General features: G+C 49.2%; 1 protein-coding gene across 1 annotated transcript in view; it reads left to right on the top strand.

Annotated features, from left to right (window-relative positions):
* Positions 1-19,381, top strand: part of TRPV3 (transient receptor potential cation channel subfamily V member 3) — a 28,722-nt gene extending 9,341 nt beyond the window's left edge. The window contains exons 6-17 of the mRNA XM_045773467.2: positions 2,042-2,182; positions 3,848-4,128; positions 6,218-6,394; positions 7,048-7,206; positions 7,845-7,946; positions 9,739-9,812; positions 11,770-11,935; positions 13,414-13,480; positions 14,738-15,012; positions 16,049-16,161; positions 17,313-17,392; positions 17,681-19,381. Coding sequence (XP_045629423.2) covers positions 2,042-2,182; positions 3,848-4,128; positions 6,218-6,394; positions 7,048-7,206; positions 7,845-7,946; positions 9,739-9,812; positions 11,770-11,935; positions 13,414-13,480; positions 14,738-15,012; positions 16,049-16,161; positions 17,313-17,392; positions 17,681-17,775 — 1,730 coding nt within the window. The 3' untranslated portion in view covers positions 17,776-19,381. The remainder of the gene's footprint in view (positions 1-2,041; positions 2,183-3,847; positions 4,129-6,217; positions 6,395-7,047; positions 7,207-7,844; positions 7,947-9,738; positions 9,813-11,769; positions 11,936-13,413; positions 13,481-14,737; positions 15,013-16,048; positions 16,162-17,312; positions 17,393-17,680) is intronic.
* Positions 19,382-24,061: the final 4,680 nt, after the last annotated feature.

Below are 24,061 nucleotides of genomic sequence, written 5' to 3'. Positions count from 1 at the left end.
CCCTCCCCCCGCACACACTGTAAATAAATAAATAAAATATTTTTTAAAAATTTAAAAATAAATAAATACCTTTAGAACTTAAAAAAAAATCCAAATATTTTAATTAGGTTAAAAAAAAAAAACCCTTTGCCTATTTTCCACTCTCCTCTCTGGAAATGATTATGCTGCGTAGACCTTGAGGACTTTCCTAGGCTTTTTACACATGTGTGTATGTGCACGTAGAAATAGGTTTATTTATTCATGTATCTATTTAACATAGAATAGTATTACTGTTTGCATTGTTTTGCAATTTGCTTTTTCTTTTTTTTAACTGTATGTCTTAGATACCTTCTCATCCCAGAATATGTAAGTCTGCTTACTTTTTATCTGCTTAAGTCTGAGTATGGCTATTCTGTGGCTGATTTCACTATTCCCCTGTTGATATATATGTGGACGTTTTCCAATTTTTCACTAGGACAATATCACAGTACACATTCTTGCCTATCACCCGTGCTCAGTGCACACGTGTTTTAGGAAAATACTTTGAATTGGATTTTCTGGGTTCAACGGCATGCACATTAAAATTTATAATGATAATTGTCAGATTTGCCTCCAAAAAGTACTAATTTATTCTCCCTGAAATACAGAATACTCATTCCCTCATTCCCTCACCTTTCACTAATACTGGAACATATCCTTTGTTTTGTTTTGCTTTGTTTTGTTTTTTGGTTTTTGGATTTTGCCAATCTAGTCAGTGGAAAGTAGAAAAGTGTTAACTTGTTAGATTCTAACTTTCATTTTCTCGGTTAACAGTGATTCCAAACGTGTTTCGCTTTCCTTATGGCCATGTGTATTTTCTTCTCTGTGAGGTGCTTGTTAATTTTTTCTGTTTTCTTTTAAGTTTTTTGTCTATCGATTTGTAAGGGGTCTTAATATACTAGGAACTTAAAAAAATCTGTCTCTTTCTTTATGTCTCAAATATTTTCCCCAGCCTATCACTTGCCTTTTAACTTTCTTTACAATGTCTTTTGAAACACAGAAAGCTTTAATTTTTTTTTTTTTGTAAGCCAACATGTTGATTTTTTCTTTGTGGTTGTTTCTGCATTTTTGGGTTTTCCTTGAGAAGTTCTTCCATACCAAAAGGTTAATTATAAATGAATTTATATATTTTTGTTTGTTTGTTTGTTTCATGCCTACTTCTTTAATCCACCAGGACTTTATTTTTGTGTATGGCATGTGGGCAGCTCTTAGGAATATGCTGTTTCGGGTGGGACATTCTGAGACCCTCCCCCCCACCTTCCAGTCCCTTCCCTCTGGAGAGTCCACAGCCTCCACCAACTGGGTTAATGTTCCTCCAGCTGCTTTTCCCCTGTTCTGTTCTCAGTCATCATGGCACCATTCTCCCAGCTCCTAGGCGAGACATCCCTTCTCTCCCCCCTCCCCCCGCCCCCATTCTGAGGACTCTTTCTCCCAAGAGTCTTTGGCCTTCACCATCTCTTTCTCCATTGGAGTGGCGGTTCCTGCCAAGTCTGGGCTCGTTCTAATGCATCCTCCAGTTCTGCATCCGGAGTGATCAGAAAATACAGGTGTACAAAACCCAAAACTCTGGTCATGTCACTTGCCTGCTTCAATGCCTTCTGACTTCCTGGAGCACTTGGGAGAAAGTTGTAACCTCTTCCCCTGGCTTATCGAAGTCTTGAGCCAGCCCACCCAGCCTTGATAAACTTAAGGGGTCTGAGCTTAGGGGCCACTCTGGGAAGCCTCACCCTGTCCCCTTCCGGCTGTGTTAAGAGGCCCTGCTCTAAGGGCCACAGCCCTTGCACCTCCCGGTATCACAGCACTTAAATCTCTGAGGCTCTGAGCTTCGTGAGGAAAAGAATCAGACCTACATGCTGGGTACCGCCGTACCCCCAGCGCCTGGCACCTGAGCGCGGAGCAGGCAGGCAGCTAGGATTTCGCTGTGGCTCCGTGGAGAGTACGGAGGCCAGAGAGGGGAAGAGGCCAGAGAGAGTATGGCCCCCGGGCCCAGCCGCTGAGCGCCCCCATCCCCACTCTGTTCCAGGGCAGACGGCACTGAACATCGCCATCGAGCGGCGGCAGGGAGACATCACCGCGCTGCTCATCGCTGCGGGCGCCGACGTCAACGCCCACGCCAGGGGGGTCTTCTTCAACCCCAAGTACCTGCACGAAGGCTTCTACTTCGGTGGGTGCTGCCCCCGCCCGGCACGGCCTACCCGACCAGCGCTGCCCCAGTAGGTGCTGGCGGGCAGGCCTGGAGCCCCCGCTGCGGATTCCTGCCCGCCCGGCGCGCGGACAGGTGGACAGAGCCGGGACGGGAGGCCACAGGGGCAGAGGCTTCTGAACGGGGCCAAGTAGGCATCCACTTGAGCAGCCCTGGATAGGGAACAGAGACCCGGGAGAGGGAGCAAGGAAAAGCCCGACTTCAGAGGCGAGGACAGGTTCTGAGAAGGGAAACGATAGCGATAGCGGAGGAAGGTGCTCCCAACTCCGCCTCTGCCCCTGTGCCCAGGGCTCTCCAGGACTGCAAACACGGAGTCAGAAGTAAGAGAGGAAAACCCACTCACTGACAAGTTAGGGAGTTCAAAAGCAATTGGGGTTAGGATTCTCTGAGTGAAAAAAAGATTGTAATGTATAATTTAGATACAGTGAGAGTCACCCGTTTTAACAGACAGTTCCGTTCAGCCCCACAAATGCATACAGGAGAGTAACCACTACCATGAGGACAGGGTACGAATAGTTCCATCACACCAGAAACTTTCCCCACACAACTTTGTCAACCCCTTTTCCCACTCCAGCCCTTGACTGACAACCACTGACCTGTTTTCTCTTCTGGGTGGTTTTTTAATCAGTAGGACGAGCGGGGTCCGAGCAGTCACGAGGACAGGGTCTTGTCCAGCCCATTGTCCAGCATCAGACCCTGCTGGTACCAGTCTGTCAGGTAGGATGAAGAGAGGGAACAGGAGCGAGACTGGAAGGGAAACAGTAGGAGACCTCCCGTCCAGTCCTGGTTCCATCCCAGGCTTGCTGTGTGACCACATATGATTCACCTGCCTTCTCTTTTCTTAACATTTATTGATCACTTAGTATATACACCAGGCGCTGTTCTAGGTGTTTGAAATATATCAGTGAACAAAACAAAGATCCCTATCCTGATGGAACTTACATTCTAGACTGGAGGAAAACCATCAACAATAAACATAATAAATAAGAACACTATGTAATATGTTAGAAAATGGTAAGTGCTATGGAAAAAATGAAAAATAAGGCAGGGAAAGGGGGTCAGGAGTTCCAGGACAGGAAGGAGGTGGATTACAATTTTAAATAGTGCAGTTAGGGTGACACATTGAAAAGGTGATGTTTGAGCAAAGACTTGGAGGTCGTGCGGGATGCACAATGCAGATACTGAGGAAAAGCCCTACAAGCAGAGGGAACAGCCTGTGCAAAAGCCCTGAGGTAGGAAAAATGCCTGGTATGTTCTAGGAAAAGGAAGAAGGCCACTGTGGCCAGAGAGAGCGAGTGGGGGTAAGAGAGGAGATAACGTCTGAACATGCAGGGCCTTGGGGGCTGTTGCTGGAACCTGACCTTTTATTCTGGGTGAGGTGAGTCGTACGTGTTAATAGGGTCAGTCTGGTTGCTGTGCTGAGGATAGTGATGGAGGGCGTGGGTTGTAGTAGGGAGACCAGTGAGGAGGTTATGGCAGTGATCCAGCTTTAGTCTCTCTGCTCTCCCCTTACTAGGGGGCGGTTGGGGTCAGTCCTACTGAGGACTCGGGCTTCAGCCCTAGGGCTTGGGGAACACTGGGTAGGTCTATGAGAGAACTGAGCTCCAGTGCTCCCCACTGCCCCAGGCGAGACACCCCTGGCCCTGGCAGCATGTACCAACCAGCCCGAGATTGTGCAGCTGCTGATGGAGAATGAGCAGACAGACATCACCTCGCAGGACTCACGGGGAAACAACATCCTGCATGCGCTGGTGACAGTGGCCGAGGACTTCAGGACGCAGAATGACTTTGTGAAGCGCATGTATGACATGATCCTTCTGCGGAGCGGAACCTGGGAGCTGGAGACCATGCAAAACAATGATGGTCTTACGCCGCTGCAGCTGGCCGCCAAGATGGGCAAGGCCGAGGTGGGCTCCTGGAGGGCAAGAGGGAGGGCAGGGAGGCTCTCTGCCAGCTCTTGGGCTTTTCTGGGGACCCCACAGATTACACCTTGGCCTAGGAAAGGTCCACCTTAAGTCTGGAAGTGTATCTGTGGCCTGAGGTGGGTTTGTTCTGAGTGACCACACAGAGATGCGGCATGTGGGGTCCCCCTACGGACTTCAGTCCCTAACACTCCATGCTTCTCTGCCCTGCTCTGAGCTCCCATCTGGGGTCGGAGTGGGGGAACTTTAAGGCCATGGTGACACAGTACCTCACATGCTTTGTGGCTGAGGATTCCCGTGTGGTGAGGCACCAAGCAGAGGCTGTGTCTGGCCCTCGGGGCCTTCAGCCTCTCATGAGGATAGGAGGCCCAGAATGGCTGCTCTGGGTTCAGAGCCAATGGGCTGCCTGAATCTGGAGAGACCACTGTCTGTCCTGTTGAAACTCTGAGCCGAGTCCCCAGCAGCGAGTATGGCTGCTTGCAGCCCTTTGTGCCCTGTGTGAAGTGGCTGAGGAACTCAAAGCTTAACCCTGGTGAAGATGTGGGTTGGGGTGGGCTCCCGTCTCTGTTGGTGCCTGGAGTCACAGTGGTCTGAGGTCAAGGTCAGGACGCAGGTGGGCCCGAGGGCAAGGCTCAGAGAAGCTTGCTCTTCAGCCTCTAAGTGTCCAAGCCCTGGGGTGGGGGGGGGGAGGTGAGGCTTCTGGGAGGCTGTGGGAGGACTGGGTGGGTGCAGGGGCTGTTGAACAATCAGCCATGCCAGCCTCAGGGCAGCCGACAGGGGAGGCCGGTGCCTTGAGGGCCTTGGGTCCAGTCCCTGTGGTCAGGGCTGGGGCCCACAAGGGACCTTTTCATTCTCTTGTGGGGAGATGAAGGGTTGGAGATTGGCTTTGACAGAGGAGGAATTGTGTGCCTTCCCACCCTCCCCACCATCTCCTACCCACCCCCGGGAACGCAGTTTGGGGGGGGCTTTGAGGAGAGTCAGATTAGGGCTGCAAGTGGAGCTTCCTGCTAGCCGCTGTGGCATGTGCTCTGCCTGCAGGGAGCGTGGCCCCATGACCCTTGGGTTTTCTAGAGGATAATGTGCTCCCCCATGGCCAGTCCTGGGGAGGTGACTCCCGCATTCCTGGCCCTTTCTCTTCTTCGTTCAGTGTTCTTTGGAAAACCTTCCTGGATGCTGCCCACGTTGGCCACTGTGCTGGGAGTGGAGGGTGCCGAGATGCTTAAGACACAGACCCTGTTCCTTGGGGCTCTTTGAGGCTGGGGCTCAGGATGGGGAGACCAGCCCTGTGTCTGGAAGCTCTCTGCGTGGACTGTGAAGATAAGGCTCCCATATGAGATAAGATGGAAACCCCACTGGGTTGTGTGAGATCATGGTTCTGACACTGTTCTCGCCAACAGGACCCTCTTCCTGGTCCTTGGGTTTGTGCCCCACTAAGCTCTGGCTCCAGTTTTGGAAAGTGGTGAGCTGGAGAGCAGTGGCTCTCCACCTTGCCTGCACTTTGGAACTGCCCAAGGAGCTTTACAAAACATAGATACCTGGGTCCTACCTCCAGAGATTTGGACTGAATTAGTTGGTGGTGTGGGATTGTCAAGTGCTCCTCAGTGACTCCACTGTGCAACAGAGTTTGAGGGTCACCTGGAGGGTGGGTTTCTCAGGCTTCTCTGCGAGGCTGGCATCTTGTTTGGCCCCCAGTGAGCCTCGACTGGGATGATCTTGACCGAGGGTGGGATAGGGAAGCTAGAAAAACTTCTAGTTTCTTCTCCCATCCAGGTCATACAGAAATTATTTCTCAAAATTGTCAGTTCCCAAATGCTTCACTCACTGGGGTCCCCAACGGGTACAAGGATTTACGAGCTGACTGTGCAGCTTTCCACATCCTGCAAAACGGCCTCCACACCTTTTGTCTCTTGTATTCTCAGTCCCTGAATTGGGCAGGGCAGTGAGGTTCACACCGATGCCGCAGATGAAGCCCGGCCCAGGGGTCACGGTGGCAGGAGCAGACGTGGGAGCAATCTATCCGGGTGGGAGCATCTTCCCAGCCCTGTTCTACGGCCGTTCCTCTTTCTGTCCCCAGATCTTGAAGTATATCCTCGGTCGGGAGATCAAGGAGAAGCCACTCCGGAGCCTGTCCAGGAAGTTCACTGACTGGGCATATGGGCCTGTGTCATCCTCGCTCTACGACCTCACCAACGTGGACACGACAACAGACAACTCAGTGCTGGAAATCATCGTCTACAACACCAACATTGACGTAGGTCTCTCAGGAGGGCTGGGGTAGGGTGGGAGAGGAGGGGCGGGGCCTCAGCCGCAGCGGGAAGACCCATGCCGCTGGCTGGACGTGTCTGTAGTCATCCGTTGCTTTGCCTCACTGGGCAGAGTCAACACAGAGAGGAAGAGAGAGGATCAGCAGTGAGAGGTTTTCAGCTTTGGGGGGGAAGTGAGGCAGCAGACTGGATCTTCATCCTCCGCATGTTACTGAGAGTCATGCTTACCAGAGCCTGCCTTGCCTGGGGTCTCCCTGAGCCCTCCCGGCAGCGTGGTTGGCAGGGCAGTTTGGTTGATATCAGTTTTATGGATGAGGAGACTGAGGCCCTGGGAGTGTTGGGGTTTTCCTAAGGTTACACAGTGAAGGGGCCCAGCTGGGGCCAGTCACGGCCCTTCCCCCTTGCAGCCCTTGCTCCCCACTGAGCAGCAGGTCCTGCCGCTGGAAGGCCAGCTCCTGTGGGGTTTGGCGGCTGCCTGGGGGCCCTGGGAAGGAGCTAGCGGGAGCCGTAAATGACCTTCCCAACATTTCAAGCCAAACCAGTCTATGGGACAGAATGGCCCCTTCTCAGGGGCGGTGCTGACTCAGAGCTCCCTCTGGAGCGAGGACCCTTCGGAAATGGTGGTGTGTTCTACCCGCAGAACCGGCATGAGATGCTGACCCTGGAGCCCCTGCACACGCTGCTGCATATGAAGTGGAAGAAGTTTGCCAAGTACATGTTCTTCTTGTCCTTCTGCTTTTATTTCTTCTACAACATCACCCTGACTCTAGTCTCCTATTACCGCCCCCGGGAAGAGGAGGTACGTGGGCACTGGAGAGAGGCGGGTGGGGTGGTCAGAGGTCCAGGAGCTTGGAGCAGTCCCATGAGCAGACGAGGAAACTGAGGCCTAGAAAGACCAACACACCTGCATGGCGTTCCCCAGTTGTCATCCTTCACAGCTTCTAGGGACTGGAATGTGTGTCTAGTGCTTAGCTATTGTGCGGAGATGTGGAGGGTTGGGAGACCCGGGCCCTGCCCAGGCTCCACCTAAATCTAGAGCTAATTGGGTGTTTCTGCTGTGAGGGCCATGGGAAATGGGGGGTCCCCTCACTCTGGGCCTCAGCTTCCCATTCATTACACGGGGCACAGAGTTTCAGCTTTGAGTGTCCTCCAAGTGTCTGGATATGAATGGGTTCTGGAATGAACAAATGCCACGAGGCGTGAGGGGTTGTTAGCATGGATTGGACTGCACTCCTCACTATAGAGTTCTGGGTCCCACTGTGGGTGGGGACAAGGGCAGGGGGCTGCCATTTTCCCTCTCACATTGGGCTTCGTGCTGGCCTCTGGCTCAGCTAGAGGGTTTGGCATGTGCATGTGTGTCCTACCCCCAGAGTTGGCATTACCCCTGCCTTCTTCATTCCCCGTCTTGCACCCAACCATTCCTTCCCTTCTTCCCAGGCCCTCCCACACCCCCTGGCCCTGACGCACAAGATGGGGTGGCTGCAACTGTTAGGAAGGATGTTCGTGCTCATCTGGGCCACGTGCATTTCTGTGAAAGAGGTGAGCGGTCCCGGAGCCCTTTGGACTTGCCTACAAGGCAGGGAGAATGACAGCAGGCCTGGCTTTGATCCACCCTTCTCTGCCTTACTATGGGGAGGGGGCTCTGGGGAGGCACTTTCTTTCTAAGCTTTAGATTTCTTAGTTACAAAATGAGAATAAATAAATCAGCAGACCTGTCTCACCTGCCTTGTCTATCCAGTCCTCCGTCCCTCCGTCCATCTACCAGCCGTTTATCTACCCTCCCAGCCACTCAGTGACCCATCTTCCTGTCCCTCCATCCACACATTCAATCACTTCTTTCATTGACCCAGCCACTCATCTGAATTTCCAGCATTCTTCCTCGCTGTCCTTCTATCCTTCATCCATTTTCCGTCTTTCCATCTGTTTATCGATCAACCCCTTATTGACCTATCCATCCAACCAATGAATCAACAGGTACGTTCTGAACACTTTCTCTATGTGGAGCCCTGGGGGAGGTGAGAGGGAGGGAGTTTGTCCTCTTTAAACTCACAGTCTTGTAGGGGATTTCAGATAAGCAAAAACATCTGGACTCTAAAATAGACCACAACAAGGGCCCTATGTGGGGTTCAGAACAGCATTCAGAGGAAGAGAGATGACTTTTATCTGGGGACAGGAGAGGGAGGGAAGGCTTGAAAGCAGGGATGACATTTAGTGTATGAGGGTGGGATTTGGCATGAGGACAAGGTGGGCATGGGGAACGACATAAAAAAAGGCTCAGAGACTGGAGAGCTAAGGCATATCATTTTTTGTCTTTTTTTAAAATTGAAGTTTTAATTCCAGTAGTTAACATACAGTGTTATATCAGTTTTAGGTGTACAACATAGTGATTCAGCAGTTCTGTGCATGACTCAGTGCTCATCATGACAACTGCACTCTCAGTCCCCTTCACCTGCTCCCCCATCTCCCCACCTGCCTCCCCTGGTATCACCAGTTTGTTCTCCGTAGTTAAGAGTCTGTTTCTTGCTTTGTCTCTATTTTTTCCTTTTGCTCATTTGTTTTGTTTGTTAAATTCCACACGTGAGTGAAATCATATGGTGTCTGTCTCTTTCTGGCTGATTTATTTCACTTTGCATAATACTCTCCAGCTCCACCCATGTCATTGAAAATGGCAAGATTTCATTCTTTTTTATGGCTGAGTAATATTCCATTGCATATCTATCGCATCTTCCTTATCCACTCATCTATCAGTGGACACTTGGGGTGTTTCCATAGTTTGGCTGCTGTAAATAACGCTGCAATAAACATGGGGGGGCATGTATCTCTTTGATTTATTGCGTTTTTTGTTGTTTGGGTTAATACCCAGTAGCACAACTACTGGGTCGCAGGGTAGTTCTGTTTTTAACTTTTTGAGGACCCTCCATACTGTTTTCCACAGTGGCTGCACCAGTCTGCATTCCCGCCAACAGTGCAAGAGGGTTCCTTTTTCTCCACATCCTCACCAACACCTGTTGTTTCTTGTTTTTGGCTTGAGAAGCTAGGCCGTATTTGGGGAATGGCCGGGAGTTGTGTGACGGTGCTGCTTTGCTGGGTCTGGGTGAGGATGAGGGGAGAGTGAGAGATATGAGAAGATTTGGGGGTGCAGCCAATCCTACCCTGGGATTGCCTCTGCTCCCAGGCACGGGTCCCCTTCCGTATCCCTCACCTGGGCTCTGGCTTGGCCTTCACACCCTCCCCCTCACTGAGTCTGGGTCCTGAGGAAACACCACCTTCTTCAGATCCTCCAGTGAGAGGCATGAAGAGGGTACAGCTTTTCTTTCTTTTTTGGCCTCAGGGCATCGCGATCTTCCTGCTGAGACCCTCAGATCTGCAGTCCATTCTCTCTGATGCCTGGTTTCACTTTGTCTTGTAAGTAGGTCTGTCCCATTTGGTCACTACTGCACAGGCAGGGCCGAAGTCCTGTATGGTGGCTGCTGTGTCCTCTGAAACACCCATCCTCCCATGTCATCATGTCCCAGTCATTCTGGGTGTAGTCTCATGGCCAGGGACCTCCTTTCTCCCTTCTATTAAGAGAAGCCCGTGGATGCCAATGGAGAGGACCAGAAGACCCTAGCACAGTGCCCACCAGCAGCTTGCAGGGATGACTGTCTCCAACCTGCCACAGAGCCCCGGGTGGCAGGTGTGGCAGAGAAGGCAGGAAGAGGCTCAGTAGTGCTGTTTACTTCTTTACGAAGGGGGGGTATGGGCCAGTTCCTCCTAGTTATGTAGGGTCTAGAGGTTGCTATCTTGGACTCTGGAAGATCAGGGCTGGAAAGCACTAGAGAAATCATCGAGTCTCCTCTGTAGGTGTGAAAACCGAAGCTCAGAGCAGGGAAATGAGTTACGCATCGTCACCAGAGCCTCAGTGGTGTCAAAGCTAGCCCGGCCTCCCAGTCCTCGTCACCCTGTGCTAAAGCAGGTTGGCTACCACGGGGCCCCAGCAGAAAGCCCAGCTCTGCAGCCTCTCTGAACGAGGTCATGTGCAGCTGACGTCAGAGGCTTACGTGATCCCTGTCTCTAAATGAACAAGGCTGGTTCAGCATCGCTGCCACGTGAAAGGAACAGGACTTGCCATGTGGAGTGAAGAATGTTGGGCTCTATAGCTCTGTAGATCTCACCAAAGTCCCTCTTCTGAGCATTTGGGAAGCTGGGTCTGTCGGACCTTAAATCTTGGCCCAATGTTTCCAAATACCTAGGTGTTTTATTAAGTATTTACCTGCCTTCTAGAGGCATGAACGGAATCCTTCATCCCTGTGGGCAAGTAGGGTGCCCAAATACCGCAGTGGGTAGAAGGACCAGGGGCAGTGCGGCCCCATGATATAAGGCACATGGGAGTCTTCCCCCTTTGAGAAAATATGGTAATTCCAGAGAAGAATTCATTTATCCAGCCACTGGCTTTAGTGCAGACAAAAGGCACCAATGCGTTGTCCTGCTTTTCTGCTTCTTAGGTGTTCTGTTAATGATGAGGAAGGGACGATATGCTTCCTCACTTCAGTCCAAAATGCATCGAGCACCCAACCATTTGCTTTTCACTGCACAAGAAAAACAAGGTTTCCTGTGCCCTAACTTTAACTAGTTAGATATTTTATGATCATGGAGACGGCCTGATGTTATAAGCGGTAGAGCCTTTTATCTAGATGTCTGCATAACTGATGGTGTAGCACTGTTTAGGAGTAGATTTTGGTCCTGTGTGTTTGCTATATATTGTACTTTAAAATTTTTAATGGTGGTAAAATATATATAACATAAGAGTTGCCATCTTAACCGTTTTAAGCGTACAGTTCGATAGTGTTAAGTACATTCACGTTGTCACACAACCACTCTGTTTAGCGTATCTATCATTTAGCATATGTTATAATTTTAAAAAAGATTTTAAAAAGTAGGTTGTGGGGGACTTTTGTTATGATTGGCTTTTAAGTATAGACGTTGTTAGCTTTTGTCATTTTTGTTAAAAACGCAATCATCCGCTCATCCACCTTAGTCCCCCCAGTGGTTCCCTGATCTATGTGGGGATCGGAAATCACATGGGTCAGTTAGGAAGTATGGGCTTCTGAACCAGAATCTCCTTGAGTCCTAGGGATCTGTACTTTTAAAGAATCCCTGCCAGCTGCAGCCAGCCCGCTGTCGGCTGGGACTCGCCTCCGCTGATGCCGTCTGCACGGCTGGGTGTTAGACGTATCGAGAGGGTGTGGGCCAGCCTCACCTGTCTCTTCAGTGTTACCCATCAGGGGCCGGTTCGGGGGTTTCAGGGAGGTGGGGTTTGGGTGTCTGCCCTGATGCTGAGGAGAGGTGAGTAAGGCCCTTGTCTCCTGTGTCTCCTGAACAGTTTTGTCCAAGCTGTGCTTGTGATACTGTCTGTCTTCTTGTACTTGTTTGCCTACAAAGAGTACCTCGCCTGCCTCGTGCTGGCCATGGCCCTGGGCTGGGCCAACATGCTCTACTACACGCGGGGCTTCCAGTCCATGGGCATGTACAGCGTCATGATCCAGAAGGTGCGTTGCAGGCTGGTGAGCACCACAGGTGTGTGGGCTCAGCAGTGGGGGAGCCTTCAGAGAACGTCCATGTTTCAGATGGGGAAACAGGTCTGCAGAGCGAAAGAGCCTTGTCCCTTGGGCCAGCCTCTGCCCTTTCTCCCACACACCACCGTCTCCCTCTGCTTTTGGCCAGGCTTTAAGTGTCCAGACCTTAAAACACCTGAGCTTGTTGGGCATTGGGAAGGACCCATCTCGCCCCCAGGCTGTGGTAGGCTGGTAAATACTTAACAACCAGCTCTCTGGGGAAAAGTGCACACACACACACACACACACACACACACACACACACACACAGAGACACACAGATGTTATGATTATGAAACATTTTACCCTAGAAAGGACGAGCAGTACATAAGTTATAAATGCTCTTTATTGTAAATTCCCAATAGCTAGTTGGATCTGGCAGAATGATTGGTTGATTTTTCGTGAACTCCTATATCTGTTGCCAATCTGTGGTTGCAAGTGACAGTGTTGTTGCCACCTCAATATCACATCAGTACCGGTTGATGTTTTCTCTAAAGAGTAAGATGAAAGTGAAACAGTGCAGCCTTGTGTGAGAACTTCCCTCGTTTGTCAAGGATGCGAGCCCCTCATTTGCTGACTTGGATAATAGTTTTCAAATATTGGAAGACTATTGCGTTAATGTTACTGTGTTATTCACAACACAGCAGCTACAGATAAGACATATCTTAAAGTTTAATCTGCCTTAACTTTGTCTCCATCACTGTCTTAAATCTAGAGCTAGACAATCAGCAAAGTAATGAGTCTGTGATTTGTCCCATTTACCGATTTCCGTGGTGTAAACCCTCCCACGACTGACCTCCAGCTGCCAGGAAGACGTAGTTGAGCACAGAGTGAGGAGGAGGTGCACAGTGACCCATGGTACAGTAGGTACACCATGGCTGCCGCAGACGTAAATGACCGTAATTGCATACATCATCGTAAAATGAGTGATGCGTTTTGAATATTCATTATCTTTGTTTTTAATATAATTTACTTAATTATAAGTTTATGTGATTTAATTTTTAATAATGGCTCTGTTTAACAGCCAGCTTACAAAATTCATGAAAACGTAACCGTCAGCTCTTACGAGCTGGCGTCAGCTGACTCCAGCACACACTGCCCCCGGGAAGTGTGAGGATTTCAGACATGAGACACTATGAAGAAAGGTGCTCACACACAGGGTGAATCATCAGGGACAGAGACGGACTGTGTTCCAGGAGGGAGGAGGAAGAAGAGCAGGAACGGAAGGGAAGCCTTCTTGGAGGAGATGGGGCCCAGAGCTGAGCTTCGGAGCATCAGAAGGATTTGCTAGGGGAAGGGAGAACGGTCTGAGGGAAGGCATGGGTGGGGCCTGGGTGAGGGTGGGAAGCAGTAAGGGGTCTAGTGAATATGTGCTCAAACCTTGCCCTTGAATCATGTCTCTCCCTTCATAGGTCATTTTGCATGACGTTCTGAAGTTCTTGTTTGTATACATCGTGTTCTTACTTGGATTCGGAGTAGGTAATTGATGTATAAATAAGAGGAACTCCCACATTTGTAAAGCACCTTATGCAGATGTCAAAGTGACAAAGCCCACAGCAGCCTCAGCAAGTTATGTCACCTATCGGGGAGGACTTGCCGTGCTTAGCGTTTTCCAAGCGTTCTTTTTACTTCTCTCAACATCTCGACCAAGGGGGAGTCATCATCCCTGATCGTACCAGACCTGTCACTCTTGTCCATCCACACTGTGGGGCTGCCTCCCACATTCACATCCAGCATCTTACGTGGCCCTCACAACCTGAGAGAGGCTTGGCAGGTGGTTTTGGCCCCATTTTACAGATAGGGAAACTAAAGTTTGCAGAAATGTGACTGATGGTCTTTGAAAAACAGGAGTGAATTAATGCATCAAGGTAAGCTCCTTTGGCTCCCCACATCATGTTACTTGCAGTTTGCTTCAGATATATCTGTGAGAGCCTCTGCTCTCCTGGGGACTGGGGATGGGGAGTCCCCTCTTAAAGTCTCTTCATTTGTACAAGCTGATTTTATTTCTAGCCTCTGCATAGAGAGGTATCGTTGTATTTTCCCATGCCAGTTCTCCTCCATCCCCCTATGCCACCCCCCACTCATAATCATTAGCATTTGAAATTAGGCAGCCATTCCTATCTTCTGGTATCTTTGTTGGGCCACACTGTGCTTGTTTGTTTGTTCCTTCGCTTGCCTGTTTACTCATCCATCCATTTACTCACTCTTTAATTTGACCATTCATCCATCCACCCATCTATCCATTTAGCAATGAGCCACTGCTATGGTGTGTTGGAAAGAGGAGAAGAAAGAGGCCAGGTCTTGGTCAGGGGATCTCCCTACAGAGCATAAGGAAGAGACTCAGGACCTTATGGTCTTGGAGGAGATGACCCAGGCTACAGGAAGTTGGGAGCCAAAAGCCTGGTTGGGGAGCCAGGGACACACATAGGTTATAGTTAGCAACTCTGCAAGGCTGTGAGTGATCAAGGGCTGAATGGCAGAGGAGAGGAGGGGGAGAAGAGTGTGAACTTTGTTAGGCAGGAAGAGCTTTTTGCAGGAGGTCAAGGCAGAGAACCAGCCTGATGAAGCTTCCAGGAACTGAGGCTGGAGGCGAAATCTAAATGACCAGAGAGGATGAGGCAGCAGGCCTGCAGTGTGTGTGGTGGGGGCATGTGTGTACGTGCAGGTGTGCATGAGCCTGTTGGGTAATTAACCAGGCAGAGCACCAGAGGAGAACACCCTATTCTGTCCTCCCAGCCCTGGCCTCGTTGATCGAGAAGTGTCCCAGTGACAACAAGGACTGCAGCTCCTATGGCAGCTTCAGTGATGCGGTGCTGGAACTCTTCAAGCTCACCATTGGCCTGGGAGACCTGAACATACAGCAGAACTCCAAGTACCCCATCCTCTTTCTGTTCCTGCTTATCACCTACGTCATCCTCACCTTCGTCCTCCTCCTCAACATGCTCATCGCCCTGATGGGAGAAACCGTGGAGAATGTCTCCAAGGAGAGTGAGCGCATCTGGCGTCTACAGGTGCGCCTGGCAGGGACCCTGGTATGGGGGTCTTCACGGGGACTCAGTTCAGCACATTGTATTGAAACCAGTATGCACCAGCGGACCTGGGTTGGGGCCTGGGAATCTGCACCAGCTCCTTGTGGTTGGCCAGGTTGGGGGAAGTCTTAGTCGAGGTTCCTTCAGCATAGGGTCTAGGCAATGTGACTGGACAGCAGTGCAGGTGAGACAAATTCAGGCTTATGGGCATGATCTGCTCAGAGTCTAGTGTGATGTTGAAATATGACCTTCAATTGCATTAAGAGGAGTATAGGGCATAGAACAATGGAGGTGACAATTCTGCACTCCTCGATCCTGGCTGAAACATTCCTTACATGCTGGGGGCCTTACACACTGAGGGCACTAACCCACAGGATTGTCCAGAGCTGGCTACCAGGCTTGGGAGAGGACTGGAGGCTGTGCCTCACAAGAAATGGTATTGGGAGTAGGGTTGAAGAAGGTGAGAATTTCTTCACATGACTGTGGAGCTTCTTGTGAAGGGACAGCTTCCTTCTGTGGCCCCAGAAGGCAGAACTGAGGTGTATGGGCAATGACAGAGAGAAAACCTTTGATTTGACACAAGGAAGTTCCTCATTATTAGGGCCTTCTTAATTGGATTGTTGATTACATTCAGGAGAGATTTGACAAATTATTGACAGTTAAACTGCTGAGGGGATTCCAAGCCTGGCATGCCGGTGGGATTACATCACCGTGGGATCCCAGGATCCTAACATGTTCAGTTAGGAAGCTCCCGGACTCCCAGAAACAGTACTTATGTTGTTTAAACAATTTGAACACCTTTCCCGAACTTACCGGTTTTTCATTTTTGAATTCTGTGGATTAGTTGAACCCTCTGGATCTGTGCATTAAGCACCCAGCGCAGGTGGGGCTGGCCGGTGGTGTACGTGCACGTACTAGTGTGCGTGTGTGTATGCGTGTGGGGTGCCTGCACACTTAGCAGAGCTGTGTTCCTGGGTCTGCTCCTCACTGATGTGCTTAGGCTCATTTATTTCCCCAGAGAGCCAGGACGATTTTGGAGTTTGAGAAGATGTTACCAGAATGGCTGAGGAGCAGATTCCGGATGGGAGAGCTGTGTAAAGTAGCAGAGGAAGATTTCCGGCTGTGTTTGCGGTAACAGAGGGATAGGGGTCCCTTGGTGGCGGTCTTTGGGGGGGCGAAGGAGAGATGAGTCAATGAATGTCAGAGACACGGTGCTGCCCTTTGCTTCTGAAAGCACAGCTACAGTTGGTTCCGGCCTCCGCAGAACATGGAATTGCTCATACGGGGTCACTGGCCCTGGGACGAGGCTTCTCCAGCTTCCGAAGGAAGAGGGAAGGAGACTGCCGGCAGTAGGCCCCCTCTCCGCCCCGCGCAGCCACCCCCGTGGCCTCTCCCTGTCCGCTGTCCGCTTTAGGAAAGATATGCCAACCGGGCAGTCTTTGTCCTTCTCTCTAGTCTGTGTGGGTTCGTGTGACACCAGGGGACCTGAGGCATGTTTGTCACAGGCAAATGGAGAGTGAGACAGCTACTTTGGACAGATATCAAGCTTTTTGGTTTTTAAAAAGTACTTACACATGCCATGACCAACTTTCCTGAGGACGAGTCTACTTCATCCTCCCCCGTCTGACTTTCTGACCTTACAGACCACCCTCTGTGTATAATCTCACTGTGCCCAACTTCTCTGACTGAACCTCCCACGCCGTGGAAACTACTATTTCCAGCTCTAAAACCCTTAACCTAACAAATATCTCTAATGTTCACACCCTCATTCTCGAGATGTTCCCTGGATGTGAACTTCAGCCAAACCATTGCCTCCAGTCGCAGTCTAGCACCTTAGACTGCCCGCTCTTACTGGGGTCTGAAACCTGACTGCCTTCTCCTAGCGCAACCTTAACCCTAGCTGAACCCCAAACTTCTAAACTTCTACAAGTTCAATCCTCACGCTGTCACGTCTTCTCAACCTGGGCCCTTCTCCCCTCCTTCCCCATGGACCGCCTCTCACCAGTAAGCACACCTGTGCTGTCTGAAGATGTCCCCTTGACACCTCTCTGAGTTTCTGGGCCCCACACACTAGGAGGGGACTAATCCCTTGAGGTCCTGAAGATGGGGACTTGGGTGGGTTTTAACCCCAAAACTGCTGACATGACCCTGTGAGGCAGGAGTCCCAGATCCCTGGTATGGACAGAAGGGGAGCTGTCTAGAGCACTCCGAATGCCATGCTACATGTTTGCATTTAATGAGGAGCAGTTGAGAAGTAGTGCGAATGATTACCACACTTGCAGGATCAATGAGGTGAAGTGGACTGAATGGAAAACGCATGTCTCCTTCCTCAATGAAGACCCGGGACCCGTGAGACGGACAGGTACTGTTACTGTCAGGAAGTGTGATGACCGTGCCTGTCTGACCACGTGACCTTGGGCAGACCGAGTCTGAGGGCTCTGATTTTCCCCATCTGCAAAATGGGAGGTTGAATTAAATGGGTTCTCAGGTCCCTTTCAGCTGTGACATTTTATATAACCCTAGTTGGAATAACTTTTAAAAATCAGATGGTGAAAAAAGAATTAGGTGGTGGTGTAGACATGGAATCCCACATTACAGAGCACCACCTTTCTAAAATAATGGTTTTGGTGGGTTTTTTTTTTTTAAGCAGATGTCAACAAAATCCAAGATTCTTCCAGAAGCAACAGCAAAACCACCCTCAATGCATTTGATGAAATAGATGAGTTTCCGGAAACTTCGGTGTAGAAGCAGAACCCAGAGCTGGTGTGAGCATGGGCCGTCTGATGCTGCAGGCTGGGTCCTGGACTCTGTGCTGAGGGCTTGCGGAGGGATGCAGCCTCACCCTGCATGCCCAGAAGCGGAAAGCAGCCTCATGCTGAGTGCTGGCTGACAGGCAGCTGCCAGTCTGCTTGAGTGGGAAGCACCCTGGATTTTTTGTTTTACTCAGCAAAGGGTTTGTGTAAACCCATGGCCAGCAGTCCTGAGCTTGGGAGTCCCTGAAGTCCAAGGTGAAGCCCCTGGGCTCACCAACTGCAGGGCAGCTTGGCTGGGAGACAGGGGTGGCAGGGAAGGGGTAGAGGCCTGAGGAGCAGAACTTCCTTCCTTCCAACATCTCCTCAACAGTCCCCAGCCCCAGCCCACGCATTTTGACTGTCTTCCTTACTGTGACTGGGTCTCCTGAATTTAAGGGATTCTTGATCCCATCCCAGAACAAACAGGGGAGTGAACTAAATCGGACGTCCTGGGGGCAGGGGGACTGAGCTATGGAAATGCCCTTCCGGACCCTTCAGGGAACAGGAAACTACCCCTGGAATGAGTGCCTTGGTACCCCAAGGCTTGAGCTGTCTCAAACTGAGAGACGTTTTGAGAAGAGTAATTAACACGGGGTTTTTATTTTCAATAGAGAAAAGACATTTCAGTTTTGAATGAAAGTTACTTCAGATGAAGTATGTAATTTTAAAAGCTGAGAAACAGATTTGGGGATTTGGGCCTGGGTATAAGTATTATATACTTGGCCTCAGGGTGGCCAGAGCAGGGACAAAAAGCTTTTCTTTACACACACAAAAGTCCACATGAGACGTGCCAGGCAGGGCCTGTGCGGGCTGCTGTGACCTGGGTGGAAGAGACTGGCTCTTGTCCTTGTCCTGGCCCTGCTGTCACGCATGCCTCCCAGCTGGGAGTGGGGCTTCATCTGACACAGAAATAGCAGCTGCTCTGTTTACACGGTCTTAAATCTCAGAGGTTACTATTATACATCAGTACTTTTCATTGGAGGAATTTAATGAAATAGCCGGAATGCTCTGGTATTAAATATTTTTGTTAACTGTGAATTTTGAGGCCGAGGAGAAGGAGTGTGAGAAAGGAGTGTTTGCCAAGACATAAGGCTTCTTTTTAGAGCCTCATCCTCTGGTTTTTCTCCCCCCGAAATTCCGCACAGTCAGTCTGGGGCAGCAGTCAAGTGCGGAGGGGAGACTTCTTCCGGGTCAGTGGAACCTAAACCACCAGAAAATTCACTCTGCCTTAGGTATCTGGTTCATGTGGGAATTTTTGGAGGCAGAATTATAAAGATATTAACCACGAGTTTTAACTTTAAAGGGCATAAAAATAAATTTGGCCTTTGGACAACTTGGCAGTGGGCTAGTGAATCTGAGCTGAGGCAAACTGAGGAGTGTGGGCCAACCAGTGCCCTCCAGCCCGTTTCTCCACTCTAGGCTGCTCTGTGTGCCAACTTCCCTGAGTGGACACTTGGCCTTTGTGCCCCTGACGGGCTGGGCCTGGGAGAGGTGGGGCGGGTCAAGGACGAGCCTGAGACCTGCCTAGTCGGCGGCAGCCCCTGTACTCCCAGCTGAAGCCGACCGGGCTCTATGCTGTGGTGCTCAGGTCAAGCTGCGGTGTGAGCAGGGGTAGCAGGGACGGGGCATGTTCTCTGGAGAGGGGAGACCGGGGGAGGAGGGTTGTCATAGAGGCAGGAGAAGCACCTGTGTTCCAGACGGGCAGAAATAGTGCCAAAGGAAATTTTGAGGACAAGGATTTTGGTTCCGTTCCATCTAGCGACTGCTCCAGATAGTAAGGGTGTTTACACAGAACTTAGGAGGGTTGTTGTTAACGATCCCGGTCAGATGGACAATGGGGTCCTTTTAGCCTGGAGATCAGCATCCTGTATCTGGAGTTCCCTACTTGGATACATCCAGAGCACATGTCCTGGTCTGAAGGGCAGCCGTTTGGATCCATGCTGCCATGACCTGGGAATTCCAGAATTGTTTTGATTCGGATATGAATGGATAAAGTCGCACAGCTCTCCCTTTCCCACTTGAACAAAAGCTGGGGGTGAGGCAAATGGAAATCAGTAATGGGATCTCGGTCTTCTCACACATCTGGAGAGTTGTTCTCTGTAGATCTGGATGGGATTTGTTGGCGGGGGCATTTTCTGTACCGTATTCGTCCCTGAAAGGCTTTCAGCCTACATCATCTGAGCCTCGGTAGGTTTACCAAGGCGAAAGGAAGCAATGAGCCAACGACCATTTGTTTGAAAGGATCAGAGCCCTTATTTTATACTTGGAAACTAAAGCCCAGAAAGGAAAGTGGATTTGCTTAAAGCCATGCAGCCATGCAGAAAGTCACATCAGAACTGTTGAAGCTGCAGTGTTCTGACTCCTGGGCCACAGGTTTCCCAGCACCATTTGTTTTCCTAGCACAGTTATTGAGTAGATGTGAGCCCACCTTTGTGGTTGCCACATGTTACGTGAGGGGGCTGAGGCTTTCTGCTCAGGTGATTCATGCTGGCAGTCTGCATTGTCCCAACGATCCCTACGACGGGTTTGAAACTCGAGTGTGCACGTAGGTGTGCATGGACCACACACATGCACACATACATACACCACACCACACTGAATCCAGGGGCATATCAGGACATCTTAAAGCTTCATAGTTTACATTTCAGTAATTTAAGGGGTAGGCCTTTTCCAGGGATGGAATCTCCTGTGCTAACATAATGGTTTTGGCTGGGAATTTTCCTTTGGCTCAACTGCCTCAGGAGGAATCTATTGTTCTAGACATTTTGTGATGTATGTATCTGGAATAAAAGTGGTGCTTACCTTCCTCTCTGGGATGTGGCAGAAGGTGTACGAGATTGTACTGTGAAGTAATTAAGCTCTTAGAAGGCTCCTGCCTGAGAGAGCCCAGTATTATTGAAGTTCCTTTCCCTCTTCAAGGCCTGGTTGAACTGTGTCCTTTTGCTCTGGGCGGGGCCCAGGTCGATGGGCCGTTACCCGGCCTACAAGCCATACTTGAGTTTTTACATGAGATTTACATGTTTATACTGTGATCTTGGTTCCAAACATAGAATTGTCACCTTGTTCTCATTGAATATGCCTGATCCTTGTCAATTTTAACTCACATACTTGTTCTTAGTGTTGTGTGTGTATGAAACTCTGTGTTTAAGAAGTCATAAATAGAGTGAGAACATGTTAATGCCATTGAAAACATGCTTTTATGATTTCTAATAAATATTTATTTTGCCTTGTTATGATCATGGTTTATCCTTGTCTTAGGTATGCCAGTACGAAGACCAACTAGGAGTCCTAGAGTGGTGCTCACTCTAGGCTGAAGGACAGCCCACTTTTTGGACCTGAAACATTATTGTTGGTCCTGGCTCAGGGACAGAGTCAGCACACTGAGACAGGTCACCTTTGCATAGTGTTTACATCTCACAGTGCGTTGGTGTCCAGTACCCTGTTTGAACCACTCGACAACTCTGGAACCAGCTGGAGTAAAGGGAGACTAAGGGAGCTGAAAAGACATGCCCAAGGAGTCACAGCCAGCAAATGTCAGCGGCTTAGGCCCCATGGCCCCAAGGCAGTGCTCTATCCATCATGTCCTGCTGGCTATCAACTTATTCTGTGTGGCTATAAAACCATGGTTCCACACAGAAACCAGAAAGTATAAATCCCCTCTCTTCACCTCACAGGACCTTTTTGAGGAGGCAATGATATTACTATCATTATTGGCCAACTCATATGTATATTCATTTGTAAAATTTTCTTGCGTTATTTCATAAGGATGGCAGTTTTTATTTTTATTTTATTTTATTTTTTTTAATGATTTTTTATTATATTATGTTAGTCACCATACAGTACATCCCCGGTTTCCGATGTAAGGCTCGATGATTCATTAGTTGCGTATAACACCCAGTGCACCATGCAATACGTGCCCTCCTTACTACCCATCACCAGTCTATCCCATTCCCCCACCCCCTCCCCTCTGAAGCCGTCAGTTTGTTTCTCATAGTCCATAGTCCCTCATGCTTCATTCCCCCTTCTGATTACCCCCCCTTTCTTTATCCCTTTCTTCCCCTACCGATCATCCTAGTTCTTATGTTCCATAGATGAGAGAAATCATATGATAGTTGTCTTTCTCTGCTTGACTTATTTCACTTAGCATTATCTCCTCCAGTGAGGATGGCAGTTTTTAACTTGAATGCCAAGACACTTCTGTGTCTTGATGGGTTGTAGAACTCGCAATTTAATAATAAGTGCTCTGCTGCTTTTGGTGAATTATTTACTTAATCCAAATAACTCTTAGAGTAACATCCTTCATTGGGATGTGTTTTCCAGTGCGGCAAAGAAATGGGAATTGTCCATAATCTACATCCTAGCTCAAATAAGCTTTAGCCTATAATCTAGGAATATGCTATCCACGGGAACATTCTGGGTGGACTGATAGAAAAAGGTGGAGGGGCGCCTGGGTAGCGCAGTCGTTAAAGTGTCTGCCTTCGGCTCAGGGCGTGATCCCGGCGTTCCGGGATCGAGTCCCACATCGGGCTCCTCTGCTGGGAGCCTGCTTCTTCCTCTCCCACTCCTCCTGCCTGTATTCCCTCTCTCGCTGGCTGTCTCTATCTCTGTCAAATAAATAAATAAAAATCTTTAAAAAAAAAAAAAAAAAAGAAAAAGGTGGAAACCCCTCTCACAGGATATATTCTGGGAGTGGGATGCCTAGGTCAATAGATACGAACAGTTTTACAGCTCTCAATATTGCAAAAAGTTACCTTCCAAAAGGTATTCTACAACTTAAGCCTTTAAGATTGTGTGTTTCCTATTTTTAAAGCTTTTCCAATCACGCTGGTTATCTTAATAACACAGTTTTATGGGTCTGATGAGTATCACATCCCCATTTAATAAGTAGAGAAACTGAGACTTGGAGAGACATGGAACGACACGTAAAGGTCACCGTGTTTTTTCCTGGGCCAAGGATCCAGGTAGTTAGTGCTAGTCAGTGGAGTCAATGAGCTTCTATAAGAAAGCGGTCTAGCCTAGCCTGAATCACATTTAAGAATACGTCTCATCCATGTAAAGGGAGTATGGGGATGGGATAGGGCTTCAAGAAGAGGGGATGATGTGGGCAAAGACCTCAAGGTACTAGGGAGCTTGATGCAGTTGAGGATGGAGGAATCTGTGTGGCCAAATTGCTGGGAGCAAAGGGAAAAATGACATGAAATAGGGCTGGAGAGGGAGGCAGAGGTGAGAGCACATAGGACTTGTTTAGCTGTGGTGAGGCTTTGAGATTTCTTATCAAGGTTAGAGGAAGCTACTAAAAGGTTTTGCACAGAGGAATTATTAAATGTGAATATTTCCCTGTTTTTGCAATGGGGTGCAGGCTTAAAAGGGTGTATTTCACCCCCTGCCATCCTTTGGGACACAGTTAATGTCTGAAGAGTGTAGAATGAACTGAATTTCAGTTGGGAGTGATGGATATACTCAGGAAATGGCTGGGAAAGAAGGAGAGAAGTCAAAGATACTGGTGGAATATGAAGACACTTCAGTAGAAAAGGATGTTTCAGCACACTCAGTCGACTAAACTTTATTTTATTTAGATTGCAGACACTGAAAAAGATATTGGTAATGTCTTAAGATGGGATGAAAGCAGATAGGGGCAAAGGGGCAGGCCAAAAGGGCTTTAAGACAAAACGAGAGTTGAGGAGCCTTTTGAAGGAAGAGGAGGAATTAGCTGGAGTGAGGGCTGAATGGGGGTGAGGGGTAGAGGAAGGAGGGAGAGAACTGAGGGTAGAAGGACCAGTCTGTGTGAAGGCATATAGGAATAAAAGAATGTGAAACGGGCTAGAACAGAGAGGACCTGAAAGGCAAAGCATCTAGAGAGGTTGTGGGGGAGGGAGCAGCAAATCATAAGAGGCCTCTTGTATTAGGAATTTGAACTCGAATAACTTGTTATTCTGTGCTGGGCACTGTGCTGAGTGCGCGTCTGCATCAGCCAGTCTCCACAATAATCCCAAGAGAGGGGCACTGTTACGATCACCCCCATTTTACAAATGCAAAAACTGAGTCTGTAGACTGTTAGAAATAATCAAAATAGAGTAAAACTGAAAGGGGCTAAAGTCAAACAGCAATATGCTCTAGATTTTTAAAAAATCACATTTAATTAGAAACTCTAAATTCTGTAAATATTGAGTCAGGAGAAATAAGACTTTACATTTACACTGTAAATTTTATAGGTCACTAAAATTTGATGGAAGAGTAAA

The sequence above is a fragment of the Ursus americanus genome, chromosome 23, assembly GCF_024610735.1.
Source record: "Ursus americanus isolate L20-20 chromosome 23, mUrsAme1.1.p, whole genome shotgun sequence".
Lineage (NCBI taxonomy): Eukaryota > Metazoa > Chordata > Mammalia > Carnivora > Ursidae > Ursus > Ursus americanus.
This window is presented reverse-complemented; position numbering and strand designations above follow the sequence as displayed.